The sequence below is a fragment of the Rhinolophus sinicus genome, chromosome 3 (assembly GCF_057876585.1).
Source record: "Rhinolophus sinicus isolate RSI-liver-muscle chromosome 3, RSI-T2T, whole genome shotgun sequence".
Classification (NCBI taxonomy): domain Eukaryota; kingdom Metazoa; phylum Chordata; class Mammalia; order Chiroptera; family Rhinolophidae; genus Rhinolophus; species Rhinolophus sinicus.
In genome coordinates this window covers 51,533,941-51,549,330 of record NC_142503.1, presented here as the reverse complement: position 1 = coordinate 51,549,330, position 15,390 = coordinate 51,533,941, and the positions used below count along the sequence as shown (strand labels likewise).

The 15,390-nt window shown below is 36.6% G+C and overlaps 1 protein-coding gene across 4 annotated transcripts; it reads left to right on the top strand.

The window, feature by feature from the left end:
* Positions 1 to 284: 284 nt before the first annotated feature.
* Positions 285 to 15,173, top strand: MTX3 (metaxin 3). Of its 4 annotated transcripts, XR_012495068.2 has the most exons (10): positions 285 to 405; positions 906 to 975; positions 1,345 to 1,421; positions 2,356 to 2,448; positions 2,966 to 3,148; positions 3,293 to 3,369; positions 3,874 to 4,031; positions 4,415 to 4,511; positions 5,538 to 5,626; positions 8,421 to 8,456. XR_012495068.2 is itself a non-coding variant. In XM_019728196.3 (9 exons), the coding sequence occupies exons 1-9, from the start codon at positions 325 to 327 to the stop codon at positions 8,529 to 8,531; spliced, it is 939 nt and encodes a 312-aa protein (XP_019583755.2). In that variant the 5' UTR covers positions 285 to 324; the 3' UTR covers positions 8,532 to 15,173. The 4 variants fall into 4 exon arrangements, 3 of the variants coding, with proteins under 3 accessions (XP_019583755.2, XP_088652708.1, XP_088652709.1); XM_019728196.3 differs by lacking the exon at positions 4,415 to 4,511 and having other exon boundaries at positions 8,421 to 15,173; XM_088796583.1 differs by lacking the exons at positions 285 to 405; positions 4,415 to 4,511 and adding an exon at positions 412 to 745 and having other exon boundaries at positions 8,421 to 15,173.
* Positions 15,174 to 15,390: the final 217 nt, after the last annotated feature.

Sequence of the window (15,390 nt, the reverse complement as noted above, 5' to 3'; positions counted from 1 at the left end):
GTCATAACAATCTTGTAATAACCTGTCGTACCTATTTTGCAGACAGGTTAGTTTAGGCGCAGGGTAGTAATGTTCAAAAGGTTTGGGATACATTAGACATCCAATAAATATTTGAGAACTGGTGGGTCTGACTTAAGGCCCAGGACTCTCAACCCCTAGGTCAAGCTTATTCTAAGCGTGCTTACAACCCACCAGAGGATCTTTTCTGCATCTCTCCAGTGTCCCAAGGTACCCTTCCCTCCTCTAGTCCCGCCCCTCTTTTCCACGTGCCGGAAATTGGGAGGCAAAAATACTTCCGGGATAGCAAAGGTCGGCCCCGGCAAGATGGCGGCCCCCTTGGAGCTTAGTTGCTGGGGAGGCGGCTGGGGGCTTCCATCGGTACACAGCGAGTCCTTGGTGGTAATGGTGAGGCCGCCTCGCGGGCCAGGGCGCGGGAAACAAGGGGCGGGGCCAGATGCGACAGGCTGGCCAGGTCGGGTACCTGCGGCTTGCGGCGATTCCCTGCGGCGCTGCCGGGCCCAGGCGGGCCGGGGAGCTGCTCCCTGCAGTCAACGAATGAGTTACAACCTGGCCTGTGACTCCAGCGAGACCTGGCGGGAGACCTATGGTTTCTTCTCTTGGCTCCATGTTATTCTCAGCCTTGCAAAGCTATCTGAGCATTGGCGTGAAAGCACAAAGCAGGGGGCGTGCGCGTCCCGCTCTGCAAACCCTGGAGCCTTTGGGTAACAAGGTTCCCAAAAGCCAGGTAGTGGGCGCGCGCACTCGCTCAGCTAGAGATTGGGGAAGGGACGCGGCCCCTTGGTCAGGCATCTTTGCCTTGGGGAACCGGCCTGTGAAGTAAAGCAGCTCAGCAGATTTGCATTATGTACTCGGTCTAAGATGTTTTATTGCAAACTCTGTTTCAGGCTTACGCCAAATTTTCTGGTGCACCCTTGAAAGTCAATGTCATAGATAACACCTGGAGAGGTTCAAGAGGTAAAGTGTAAACTTTAAACAGCCCTTCTGCCCTGTTTAAGCGCCTCCCTCAAACCCTTTTAAAGCTCTGAGGCATATAGCCATGGAGTACCTTGGGATTTTAGTTTCTTTTTACCATGACCTTGGCTCCCTTCTTGCTTATGGTTTGATCATTCTGAGTAATACTTCAAAGTACAGGCCAAATCATTGGAAATTATGAGAGATGAAAATGTTCTCTAGGACTGCTCTTTGTTAAATTGCAAAAAACGAAGAGGAGTTTACTCATTTTTTCCCCTCCAAATGTGCAATTGGCATAACTCATAGGGTATTGGAATCTCTTCAGAGGGAATCGAAATGTTTCCTTGTATATAAACTGTTTTCTGATTATAGGAGATGTACCAATTTTGACAACTGAAAACAACATTGTTTCTCAACCAGCAAAAATACTAAACTTTTTAAGAAAACAGGTGGGTGGTTCCTTTTGAATAACTAGATTGTTGATCCCAGCATGTTACTTAAAAGAAAATACATTGTAAGCTTTCAGGATTTTTAAAAATCCTTTTTTGCCAACTTAGTAGGGCTTTGATATAAAAATAGACTTGCGAATTACTGCTCTATATCATGAGTTGTACTGTGGTTTCAGTCATAAAGTGAGGAATAATTTATATTCTCTTGCACTTTGCTTGGATTTTATTGAAGTTTAGATGTAAGTAGATTAAATTTAGCCATCTTTGCTAACACTGAGATGATTGTCAGTTTAGTCACATAGTTGCTACCCATTTTGTGCTGGGTATGACATCTGAGGGCCCACCAACTAGCAACTATTTTATTTTTTAAAACCACTTAACTCATAGTTACAGTTAAATGTTTCATGAAATAATATATCCAAAATGTTTGAACACTGTAAAGATTTTTATAATGTATCCAAAATGTCTAAACATGTAAAGGTTTATGTAAGTGCAAAAGTTATCATTGCTTTTGCCAGTACTTTAAAAAAAATACTATGTCAACAAAATTTAGAACTTTTCTAAATGGGAAGGTTTTCTTTCTTTTTTTTCATGGGGAAAATGCAACTAATTAGAACTGTTTCCTTATTGTTAACAAAAATAATAGCTTCGATTTATTCAGTTATACTATATGCCATACACTAAATTAAGTCATTAACAATTACTGAAATAATAATAGTGAATAAAAAAATCATAACACTTACTGACTTTACTGTGTGCATGAAGCTGTGCTAAGAACTTTATTTGCATTAAGCAGCATTTGTCACTAAATTTGTGTTTCTCTTTCTTCCTTTTAATAATCACGTTTGCCATTTTTGAGGAAGAATAAGTGCTAATTTATTTAGCTTCACTGTTTTGGGATGCTCTTGACTTTTGGCTTTATATATTTTAATAGAAATATAATGCTGATTATGAACTCTCAGCAAAACAAGGGGCTGATACTCTGGCTTACATTGCTCTCCTAGAAGAGAAGCTTCTTCCTGCAGTGGTGAGCATTGGTGAATATTACAGTATTTTAGTGACCTACTGAAAATGTACTTAGTCAATTTAGAAGAAAAATAACGAAAATGGCTCAAAGAGGACATTTCATTTATGTATTAACCTTGATTCTTTCATGTTACTGGGAAACTGGATTTTGTTAAGACATTCCACTAGTATGTGAAACAACAAAGTGAAAGATGATGTTATTTTGGAAATAAAAATAAAAATTCTTTGTGGAAGATGGAGTTCGTTGCTCCACGTATAGAATTGGGCGAACTGCAATCCCTTCATTCAGCAAATATTTATTGAGCACCTACTATGTGCTAGGCCTTGTTCTGGGTACCTGGGATATAGCGATCAACAAAACTCATATTTAAAATGTTGTTTTTATTCCTGAGTCATCCTAACTGGAAAGTTTATATAAAGTCACTTCATACAAAGATATGAAAAACTTTTACATCGATTGAGTGATCTTTCTTTTAATAAAAGAACATCCTTGTAGTGTTTTGTCCCTCCTTTTGCAGCTTCACACTTTCTGGGTTGAGAGTGAAAATTACTTTACTGTGACAAAGCCATGGTTTGCTTCACGAATTCCTTTCCCCTTGAGTTTGATCCTGCCTGGAAGAATGTCTAAGGGAGCACTGACTAGGATTCTCCTGACCAGAGGACAGCCTCCCCTCTACCACCTCCGAGAAGTGGAAGCACAGGTATGGTCATGGTTATTTTCAGAGCCAGGGCCCCCCTGAGGAGGGACGAGAGATGGCAGAGATGAACTTATCTATAGACGTCTGCGTAAAAAGGAGTTCTAGAGCCTCTTTCCTACCTCTGACGTGTAATTTCATCCTTATTAGATATACAGAGATGCCAAGGAGTGCCTAAATCTTCTGTCAAACAGATTGGGAACATCTCAGTTTTTCTTTGGAGATACGTGAGTGCATCCCTTAAAAATCATTTTGGTGTTTCATGTGCATAGATTCAATGAGCAGTTATTTAAAACAAGTCTCCTGGTCGTCCCCCTCCCCCAAATGAGATTTTCACTGAAAAACATATGTAATGGACTTTTACTATTGGCAACTATCTGTTGGTGGTACCCTAACATTGACTTAATATGCTGCATATGTGATTTTAAAACATCTAAGACTATTCCCATCCTGTCTCCAGTCCTATATAACACCTGTGAGTAAAACTGAATCTTTGATTTACAACTGAATTTTCTTTGAAATAAAGCAAATGGTTAGAGTATTAAAAAAAAAAAAAACTACTAATGAGTAAAATCCTAGTTTCATCATTTTTATAAGCTAAAATGGATACTAAACCTTTTAAACGACTATATACTTCAGAACTGACAAGTGTATTTGAGAAAAAAAAATTTTAGTGTAATCCCAAGTTAATTTTCTTATGTGCTTTTAAAAAATCATGAATTTATTTTTAGGCCTTCTACTTTGGATGCCTATGTGTTTGGTTTTCTTGCACCTCTTTATAAAGTACGCTTCCCTAAAGTTCAATTACAAGAACATTTGAAGCAGCTCTCCAACCTGTGTCGCTTTTGTGATGACATCTTAAACAGTTATTTTAGGCTTAGTCTTGGAGGTAAGCTGGCTCCTCTTTAGCTAATCTTTGTTTGTATAAAGTATTTGCATATTCTCCTAAGGATGTATAAGCAAAATTCATGACTTATTTAAAAAGTTTGTGTATTGTCTTTAAATGCTGGTTTAGAGCACTTCCAAAAAATTGCATTTTTGCAACTTTATTTTTATTCCCATGTTTGTTCTTATTTAAATAGAGAAGTAGATATTTGCTTTTTGTCTATTCTGGATTTTACACATTTCTTGCTCTTTTTCTTCTTTATATATTGCCCCTTTGAAGTGGGTCATTTTCTTCTAAAAGATTAAATCACAGGTATTTATTGAGGTATTTTTTAAGAAGCATTTATCCTAATGCAAATGGGCAATTACTTTAAATGTTGCTTCTAGCATTTTCCTGCGTGAACAGAAATCAGTAGCAGATTGAGTTTGGTGAGGTACACACCCATGATTCCACTACATGAAAACTGATTGCATCAGACTGGAGGTATAGTAAACAGAGGGCACCTGTTGCTTAGGATACCAATCTTTGCTTGCTTGCCAGTGTGAGGCCTGTGCTTAAGTGATTGGGATGCTAAATTTGTTTGGGAGAGTTGGCAGAAATTATCCTTTTAAGAAACAGGAGTTAACAGACACAGACAATAGTTTAGTTGTTATCAGAGGGAAAGGGGGAGGGGGAGAGGTAGAAAAGAGTAAAGGGGGTCAAATATATGGTGATGGAAGGAGATTTGACTTTGGGTGATGAACACACAATATGATATATAGATTATGTGTTACAGAATTGTACACTTGCAACCTATATAATTTTATTAACCTGTGTCACCCCAAAAACTTTAATAAAAAGAGAGAAACAGGAGTTATAAGGATAGTTGGCTGAGGGGCAATTTATTTTTTATGGTTGGTTAAGTGTTTTGTATATAGGGATAAGTTAATAGTTTGGGAGTCATGAAATCAAGTAACTGTCAACCTTGTTACTTTGGAGCGGTGGTTGGCAAACCTGTCTACAGGACAAATAAAAAATCTTGGGTCCTATACCAGTTTTACCAAATTAGAATTTCTTAGGGCTAGACCCAGGAATCTGTATTTTTTAAAGTTCCTCCAAATACTTAGGATGCCTGGTGGATAGCTGTTTGGGAGTTCACTACCTTAGAAAGTTATCCAGATAGTTGTAACTAAGACCTATTTGGAATAGGTGGGGAAAAGGTACAACTTGAATTTGAGAAGGAAACGAGGCCTGCTCTGCTCTTTTCCTAATTACCTTGGCTAGCGGCAGCACACTTGGCCCCAGTGTCTACTCTGTGGGCAAATTCAGTCCTTTTGTTTATGGGTTGGTTTTGGAGCATTACTATCCATCTTAAATGTGCCTTTGAACCCAGAATGGTTTTCTCTGTGCTTTCTGTTTGGAAGGCGGGACACTTGGGAGGGTGGATAGATTCAAAATTCTTTCAGTCTAAACAGCTTTAAAAGCTTACAAAATTTCCTGTCTTTCTGATTTCTGTTTCTGGCTTCTTAGGAATCTCTCCTGCTGGACAAGAAATTGTAGATGCAAATCTGCAGAAACTCACACAACTTGTAAATAAGGAATCCAATTTAATTGAAAAGGTCAAGTTTACTTCAATCATTATTTTATAGTAATTCAATAGTTTCCTTTCTGTGATCAATACTGTAGTTTGGGTTATGAATTAACTTTACCCTCTTAGTCTTTTTTTTTTTAAGAGTTTATTTTTTCAGAAAGCTGTTTAAGTTTATATTTACTAAAGTTGTACAATATAATTTATTTTGAAGCCAGAAGTGGCCTGATTGCTTTGGGGATCGTTCTGATAATATTGGGTTTACTTTTACCACACAATTAGTATTTTTCAAGTTAGAAGACCCAAAAGCCTGTCTTTAAAAAAACAAAAAACAACCAAACGATAAAACAAAAACACTTCTTGCTTGCTTGTCTGCTTCTGTCTCTGAAGGTTACCATTTCGTGAGATTGGAAGCATCTGTGCTTGCTCTTGTTAATAGCATTGTAATATCTTTTTCTTTCTTCCACATGAAATGTTTTATATTTTCTCTTTCCTGTTCTTCTCTGATCTAAATGTCTACAGTTTCTTTTATCAATGTGGATATTTTGCCATTCGGGGGGTGGTCCTTTGGTGAGAGAGAGATTGAGGAACTAGGTAGGGGAGAGAGCCAACAATGGAAATTTCAAGGGTGATTCTAATTGGAAAAATACAAGAGAGTTATTCATTTTTCCCCTAAGTGTCTGGTAAACTTGCTTTTTTACTTATACAAATGAATAATACTGCATCCTTTCACAAACTAATAGGACAATGTGGCCAAATAGCACTGGTTGGCAGTAACTGGCACTGTGTTGATGAGCTTTATGTGAGTTATCTCATTAATCGTCACCCCACCTCTGTGAGTGCATGGCTTCTACCACCCCCATTTTACAGGTGAGGATCCTGAAGTTTTGAGAATAGCGTATGTCACCTGGCTGAGGTCATGCAGGTGACAAGAATTAGAGAGGGAATTTGAACCCTAGAAATTGGACTCCAGCTTGGCTTTGCAATTAGTCAACTATCTAACTCATGAATGAGATTATGTATCCATTACTAGTAGTCCTAATAGCCAGGTTATAACTGCCACTCTCTGGAATGACTGTTCGATTTCTGTTTATTGTACTTCATGTGTTGTTAGAACCTGGAAAGTGAGTAAAATGATAAGAGTTCATTGTTAAAGTTTGGGTAAGCTGAGTGAAAGCCAGTTTTTCTTAATTCTTTGCCCAACCCAGTAAATCTCACAAGAGGAACTATATTGAGTGTTAAGTATGGGTAATGGAAAGATTACTCAGACTGTTTTAGACACTGAGCTGCTAGATGAAGGCTATCCAGTATAGTTTCCATTTCCTATATGTGGCAAACTCATGACAAGCATGTAAAGAGAACCATGAAATACCTACATATGCAAAAGTGAAACCAAATGGCTCTGTCCCTAGTTTGTACACTTCTTCTTGGGTCATCATCAATATATGAAAGTTTTCCGACCCTATATCAGCACTCCCCCAACCCTTCATACCTGCTCTTCAGTATGGCTCACTGCTATAAGACATTAGAGCAACAAATTCTAATGGCTACTACTGTTCACTATTTGGATAGAAAATCTGGAGTTTAAAAAAAGAAAGTTAGGTTTGAGGAACTTAGTTTTTGCAAGATAAAAAGGCATCTTAACACAGTTGGTTCAAATAGTTCACTGGAAATACTTTTTTTTCATTGGCAGATTAAATGTTAATCTTTTCTTTCCTACAAATCCTGGTACCTCTGCTGAAACATTTCCTTTATGCTTTATAAGAGCATATTGAGAAGATAAGGGAGCATTTTGCTCTGCACATACTCAAAACTCTAAAAAAAAACTGCCTATCCAGGTGGTAATAAGATGCTGGATTCTATTGGTTTTGAGTCTTTGATGTTTGATGGCAGCTGCTTTCAAGTCTCTTACGAAGTTAAGCTGATAGTGAGCTCAACAGCAGGACCTGAATCTTGCACTCTGTGGGGTGCTCTGGTTAAAGGTACAATAGTTTTCTAAGGTCTGACTCAGTTCTGAAGAATCATCCCTGTCCTAGTGTTTCCCAGGGATGCTAATGTATTCCTTAGGGTAAGACTGAAACTCATGTTTTCTCAATGTGCTCCATATTAATTTCTCTAGAGCAGACTTAGATCTGATCCAGTATTTGGAATGCCTCTGAATTAGGTCTAAAGAATTTATCCTTCTTTCTACTTTCCTAGCTTCCCTTGGTCTAAATACTCTGAGTCTAAAAAAGCTGATCTTTTTGAGTGGAGTACAGGTCGTTTTCATTGAGGCAATGAGGTATATAGTTGAAAGAACAAATGTTGGAATAAGACTTGGGTTCACATTTCAGCTCTGATACTAGCTTTGCAACTAAATGCAAATTCCTGAACCCTTCTGAACTTTATTTTGCTAATTTGTAAAATAGGGAATGATTGTAACTGCTTTTTTTCCTTCACAATGGTGCTGGGAAGATCAAATGAGATATTGTATGTAAACATACTTTGGAAACCTTGGAGCTTAGTGTAACAGAAATATTTCCTATTAGAAGACGTCTTAAACCAAGTCATGCAGTGGTTAAGTTCAGTAGAGTATTCATTTTGTGGAATTACTGTAATTTTGTAAAGGCATCAAGGATGAGCCACATTGCTTTTATACATCCACTGAGTCAGCTGGTATTTGAGGTATGACATTTAGAACTCTTGAGAGATTATTTGCAAGAAAAATGTTTCGCTTGCTGTCCTAGAAACATATGGTTCTAGGCTGTTGTTTCAATGGGGAGGCCACAGTCCACATAAATGGTGCTACATCCATTAGTCAGATGTGCCTTTTGTACTTTCTACAGATGGATGACAATCTTCGCCAAAGCCCTCAACTTCCTCCTCGGAAACTGCCGACACTTAAATTGACTCCAGCAGAAGAAGAAAGCGATTCCTTACAACGGCTATCACCCTGATAGGCGACATGCTTTGTGTCCAAAGTCATATGATTGTTGCAGTAATCTCTTACACTGAGTGTGTGGAGGCAAAAAGAAAATGCCATTAATAGGTATAAAGAAGACTCTAAGACAAAAGAAACTTTCTACGACATCTATTTTTTTTAAAATTAGGAAGCTTGTATTTTAGCTTGGCAATGCACTTTAAATACCATCAAAGTGAATGCTAAATGAACTTGGGAAAGAAACATAACACACTGTACTGTATATATATATATATATATATATATATATATATATACACACACACATATATATATATGTATATATATATATACACACACACATACATATATATATATGTGTGTGTGTATATATACATATATATATATATATAAACACCCTGCCTTAACCTTGGCAGATTTTTGCCTTTGGTTCATATGTTGCTGACCAAAAGCTGCAATTCTGTTCTGAACATGCACTCTTAATTTATTCAAGCTAATTTATTTAGTTTTCTTAGACCAGTCTGAATATCTAATATGTGGCTCTTTGGCTGAGGCCTTTTTCTTCTGTTTAGAAATCTGAAGCCTATTTTAGACATGAAGAACATACTATTCTAATATTCTAATGCTCTGTTTACTTCAATAGAAAAGCCTCTATTTAACTTTAAAAAGCGATGAGGAATGTGCTTTTTAATTATGCTTTCACAAGTCTTATCTTTTGGGGGGTTAGTACCATACATAAATATTAAAGTTGTTTATATATAATATTTATCTGACTATATGCACTTCAATATAACATTAGTATTTGCTGGTGTGTTCAGTATAGGTTAGTAAGGGCTCTTTTAGTTTATTGGGCAAATGTGGCAGCTTTAGACCTATGTATTTATAGCAAATTTTTAGTCATCTCTTTCTTGGGTTGATTTCAGGAGAACTGAATGTGTGGGTCATCGTTATACCAGACTGTAAAGTCTTACTGAAACTTGTCCAGTTCTTAGACATTACTCAGGAGGAGCCCACCACCAGAGTGATAGAAGTACCTACTGTGCGCCTGGTGCAAGTTCACTGTGCTTGGCTTAGACCAGTGCTCTTTTATAGGAAGCATGTCATGTAGTCAAAAGCTTTATGACAACTAATTATTTTTATGTAGTTTAACTACAGTTGAAGGATCCAAGGGAATAATTGGAAATAGCAGTACATTTTTAAAGACTATTTTCTAGTTATTGGTTGCTGAACTGTTCAAGAATTTGCTGTGCAAGTAATTTTATAATAGAATCTTGCTTATTTCAGTGGCTTAGGTGCTTCTGTTATCCTAAAACCACTTCTGGGGTTTTTAAAATATAGGACCATGCTTTTGATTAGTGTCTTAAAAGATTACTATGGTGCTCAGCAAATCTTATCATGTCCTGCAGAAACCCACGTTAAGAAAACAGCTTTGTAGCCTGGAGATTCGTCTAATTTGAGCTGAGTGGAGCTCAGCTGTGTTTGACCTCCATCCTCTCAATTTGTTCTGTATTTAGGTAGCTATTTATACAGAAGTCTTTAAGTCCTTGTAAATATTTTTCTTGAGAGTTTTAATTAAGTGAGAAATATGGTAGTCTTCAGAATCTTGCCTTTATCTGTTTGGATGCATTTAGGGAAAGGAATGAGTTGCATGTTACGTCTGCAACAGGTGGGGGAGTGTGTGCGCGTCACGCATTAATCTGTGAGGGTCCAGCAATCTGAAGTCTGTATGAATATTCTGTATTGAAAATCATGACCAGAGGACTTTATTGTCCTCTATGATTGATGTATATTGGAGAAGGTTGGTTAGCACATTAATCAGACATCTGTTTATGCATTAGTCAGGGTTAGTCATCTCCAATTATGATTTGTATAATATTAAAATTTCCAAAGAGCATCTGATGTGGCTTATAATAGTCAAACACAAGTAAAACAGGACAATTAAAATTAGTTTTAGAAGAATAAAAAATTTATAGGAGAAAGAGCTATACCAACCCTAACAGATTCTAAAATTGAATAGTAAATTTAACTCCAAGTTTTGGTTTTCAAATGTCTCCATTGACGACAATTTGGTTTATGAATGCTGTAAACCTGGAAGTGAATGCTTCGGTTTTCGAACACGACTCAGAAGTCAAACATGTCACACGGCTTCTGCTGAGTGCAAGATCCTGAGGCCTAGCTGTCAGCAGTTTTCGGACGTTTCAGAACTCATGGACTACGTTCGAAAACTGAGGTACCACTGTACTGGGTTATGTAAATTTTTCTGCCAATAAAACTACAATGTCCATGAAGAAGAAAATGTTTTTAAATTTTTATAAGAATGTGGGCGATCATGTTCCTGCAACACAAACTTCAGCTGATAAGCATACTGCAGTGTTTCATGTGTTGAAAGTTTAATAAAAAAGATGTCATTTTAGAGTAACAATTATATGTCCTTTTTAGTAGAAAAGCTGACTGTAAATCTGATTTATTTCCTTTTGGTCATTCCTGCTCTGAACTGCCTTTAGCCTTGTACTAGATAGGACATAATGCTTCTAGATTACCTTTCCAACGATGCACAGTGGGATTTAGAAAAGTGACAATTTGTATTTTGGTTTATTTAGTTGCACTTTTTGGTATAAGCCAATGAAATGCTAGGAAGCTGTAAGCAAGCACAAACCGCTCCAGAGATGTGCTGCTCATATAGGAAGTTTCTGGGAAGGAACAGCTTCCCAGACTGGGCAGAGAGCCTGTGGTCAGCCTGTCAGAGTAGGCTTTGGATGAAGTTGGACTTTGCTGAGATAAATGTCTACAGTCTTAAAATGCTGTGAGCTGCTTTCTTTTGGAGGTGCTGGTGGAGGATAATATAAAAGGGACGATGTTTGTGTTTATATTTTTTGGTGGCATAGGATTAGAAAATTGGTCAGATAATTCCCATATGATAAAGATCCTCCATCAACTGTCATCAGTCATCCATAAGACTACCATTCTCTTAACACTAAAACTAAAGAACAATGAGGATAGTCATTCCTTCATAAAGTTTCCCCCCCCTACAAAAGTTGGCATGGACAAGCAAATCAAATTTCAACTTAGGTATGTTTGTATTATTTTGGGGGGTACTAGAGGATTCGAGATTATACATTAAATCAAAAGCCTTTTGATTTCCATTTGTAATTTCTATTTAATATTGCTAGATACGTTAACATGAAGGAGTGGAGAAGCTTATTTCAGTAAGAGCTAAGTTATAATTTTCAGAAGTCTGCAAAAATTGAAAAATCTAGACATCAAAAGAGGCAAAAATTGGAAACAGTATCTCAGAAAAACAATTTTTTTTAAAGGTAGCTTTATGTGATTAAAAGTTTGAAGTCAGTAGTATGTTTTCTTAGAGCCTCTTCCAAGAATATACATTGACCAGGTCTGTTAGATTTTATGATAGTGTTTCCTAAACTGTCAAAAATTTTAACCCTTTAAAACTAAAATATAAATGCTTAAACATAAAGACAAAAAGCTGAATGATGGACACACAGGATTTCTCTGTACTGTTTTTTGCAACTTGTGAATCTATAATTATTTTAAAAGGGTCTTATAAGTACATTCAATAGAGTACATTTATCATTATCTCCATAAACTATGATTTAAAATGTATTGCTCCAAAGATGGTATCTGTATTCAGTTCCAGCTGAGTACATAATATAAATTAAATAGTTTATTTCATTCTTGAGTTTAAAGAAAGAAAACTCAGGTTTATAGCCAGTGATTATCTAAAGACCTGTTTTGCTTTACCAGAAAAGAAAAAACAACCTGAAATCAAGAACTCCTTTTTCCTAGGATATAAAAATTCTATGATTTTATGTTTGTACTTATGTCTTTTTCTTTCTGTGGTACAGGGTTTACTTTTGAGGATAAAATATTTTTTTAAAGTTCTGTGTCTCCATGCGATAGTCCTTATTTGCTTTGCATGTGTTACCTCTAACTGCACAGTGTGACAAGCCGTTCCCCAGGACCACGCTTTAATGAACAAGGTGCAGCATGTCTGCGTGCTTTTTGTTAAGCTCACAGGGAATTAGTAATTGACTTTGTCTTGCTTTGGTTATTTATATACTCTGAGCACAGCCACAGACTATAATTTGGATTGTGGTGATTGTCTTTTGTATATGTTGTTGGCGTTACAATTCTCTTTTGCCTTTCCTTGTTCAGCTCTTGGAATTCACATTTCCTTTTCAGTGTTTTCATGTTTCTTAAGCAGATTATTAAGAAATTTGTTGTTCGTGACATGAAACAAAGGCCAGCAATCCTATTGTCCTCAAAGGTTTAATTGAAGTTTCAGTAGATCTTCAAAATGCTGATTTTCACAGAGCTGTAAAGATGGATTTCTTTTTTTTAAGGGTTTGCAAAATAATTTAGCCCAAAACTCTTGTTGGGATGTAGTGTTTGTTAGGAGCTCAGTTTACCAGCTTTCGACGTCAAACTATTATGATTGAGGTAGAGAGGTATTCTCAGAATCAAAAACATACAGCGATTATTTGTGCCAGATGAAGAGGCCAGTCATGACAGCTGAGAAGTAACATTCGTGAACAGTGACATAAGAAAGGGTATCTTTGAGTTGGATGTTTGTAAATAGAGGGGAATTTTTTTTTTGTGATACAAAAATCACAGCAAAGCAAAGTCGTTTCTTCATTTAAAAAACACAGGAAAATAAGTCTTTTTGTATCCTCATTATTATTTTGAAATTATACAGTAAGATTTTTAAAAAACCATGTTTTAGTTCCTTGGAGAAACAGTTCCTGAAGGACTATTTTGACAGACTAGATCATTAGTGTGTAGAGGGTCAAATAAATTTGGGAAATGCTGGGTTAGACAAAGTTAAGTTACTATAGACTTTTCAGAACCTTTGGTATGCTGTTGTATGGTTTGAGTTTCCAAGATGGACCTGTATTTTATACACTTTCCCTAATTTATTTTCATGTGGATTTTTTTTTGTAAAGTACGTGTCTTGTGAGATTTGTGTTCTGAGAAATACACGTAGGGAAATGCCTTAGAGTGTTTTGCTTGTTTGTGCTCATTGCAAAGGTTTCCTGTTTGGTGCCCCTCTAGTGGGTGGTTACAATGGGAAGAGAGCTCAGGACTAACGGCCCACAGAGGGGAGAGAGCAGTGGGTGGCTACGGGTTTGCTAGGTTGCTTAGTTAGGCACATGTGAGGCCCCTGGTCAGTCCAGCGCCTTTCCCTAGAATCAGCTTGAAACAGCTGTACAGAGGTGTGAACTAGTGGTTTCAGAGAATTAACCGGTTCTTAGCACTCTAGGGGACAAAGGGGGAACCAACTTGGAATTACACAACAATTTTCCAAACTGTTTTTGGCTGTGCTTTAGAAGTGCCAAAAAGGTGCTGAGTATTTACAGCACTGAAGTCATATAGAAACTGATTATTTTATATATATATATATATAAAAAAAAATATGTATATATATAAAAATAAATATATATATAAATTATATATATATATAATATATATATAATATATGTATATATATATACACACACACACATACAGTATCATAGAAAGTTTACAGTTGCTTCAGTGACAAAGCAAAGGAAGGTTCATACCTTCAAATTCTATTCTATTACTGAAAACGTGGTCTAAGTAAAGATTGTATGTTTGTGTGTACATTTTCTAGGATGTGGGTTTACAGTTTTCATTAAATTCTCAGCAGTTTCTATATCCCCCAAATTTTAAAACTCACTAGCCTCCAAATTTCAGGGGACTAAGTATGTTTGATTTCATTTCAAAGTATCAAATCAGATCACTAATCAGGCATCAGATGCTTTTGTTTGTTTTCTGCAGTGCATACGGTTTCATATTTGGAACTCCACACTTTGGATATGCATTTGATAGAAAGCTTGGCTTTGGGTTTTGAGTTGTGGTGTAATGATGAACATCTAGCCATGTGAAAAACAGTTGGACCTTTGTTCTGATCCTTAAGTTTTCCTCATGCAAATTTAGAGAAATGCCTTTTAATCATTTAGTTTACATATCCCAGATCCTTGGAAATCAAGAAAAATGACTTGCCAGAGTTTGCATCAGTCCTAAGCGAGTCATGCATGGTAGAGAAAGTTGTGCTGGCCATTCTTTCTTTGGTCTGCTGGCTACTTCTCTTGTATTGCTGTCATCTTTGTTTCTTGGAGAAGGGAAGGTATACTCAGGCTTTTATGTTAATTGCATAAAGGTGAGTCTTATTTCTCTTTTGACTTTATGTAAAATAGGAAATGATGTCTTTCCATTTTTCTGTTCATCTTGAAGTGAAAATTTGAGGTATTTGTAATGTAATTTGAGCTTTCTGGATGGCGGACAGAAAGAAGATAAATAAGAAATGTATGTGTACACATATTGGCTTTGTTCCACCAAGCCTGTCTTCGAATGGTAAACATTTTAAACATCTGTTCTAGTGTATAAATACTGTAGCTTTGTTATAAACAATCTTAAAATAAGCAATGTTGATCATAATTTCAATATTCTAGCCTTGCCTAGTGTGAATGTATTTTACTCAGAGACTATGTATAAATACCCAGAAGTGGCGATGGTGATCAATGTGTAAAGAATTTATTCTGATAAATGAGAAACTGGATATAATGTCAAAATAGCTATTTTCGCAATAAAATCTCAAATTGCCTGAATGTTTACTAAATCCTGATTTGATGTTATTTATTCTTTGAGGTGAATATTTTCATTGAGAAGAATTTTGGAGTGGTTGAAAATAGTTCTTCAGTGTTGGGACTGAGCTAGTTAGATGGGGTTGTTCTTTTTAAAATGTCCATTCTTTCTATGATGCATTGAGGTCACTTGTGCTCTTTGCACCCCATGCTAATGGCGGTTAGAGGCCTGCTCCCTAGGCCACCGTATGT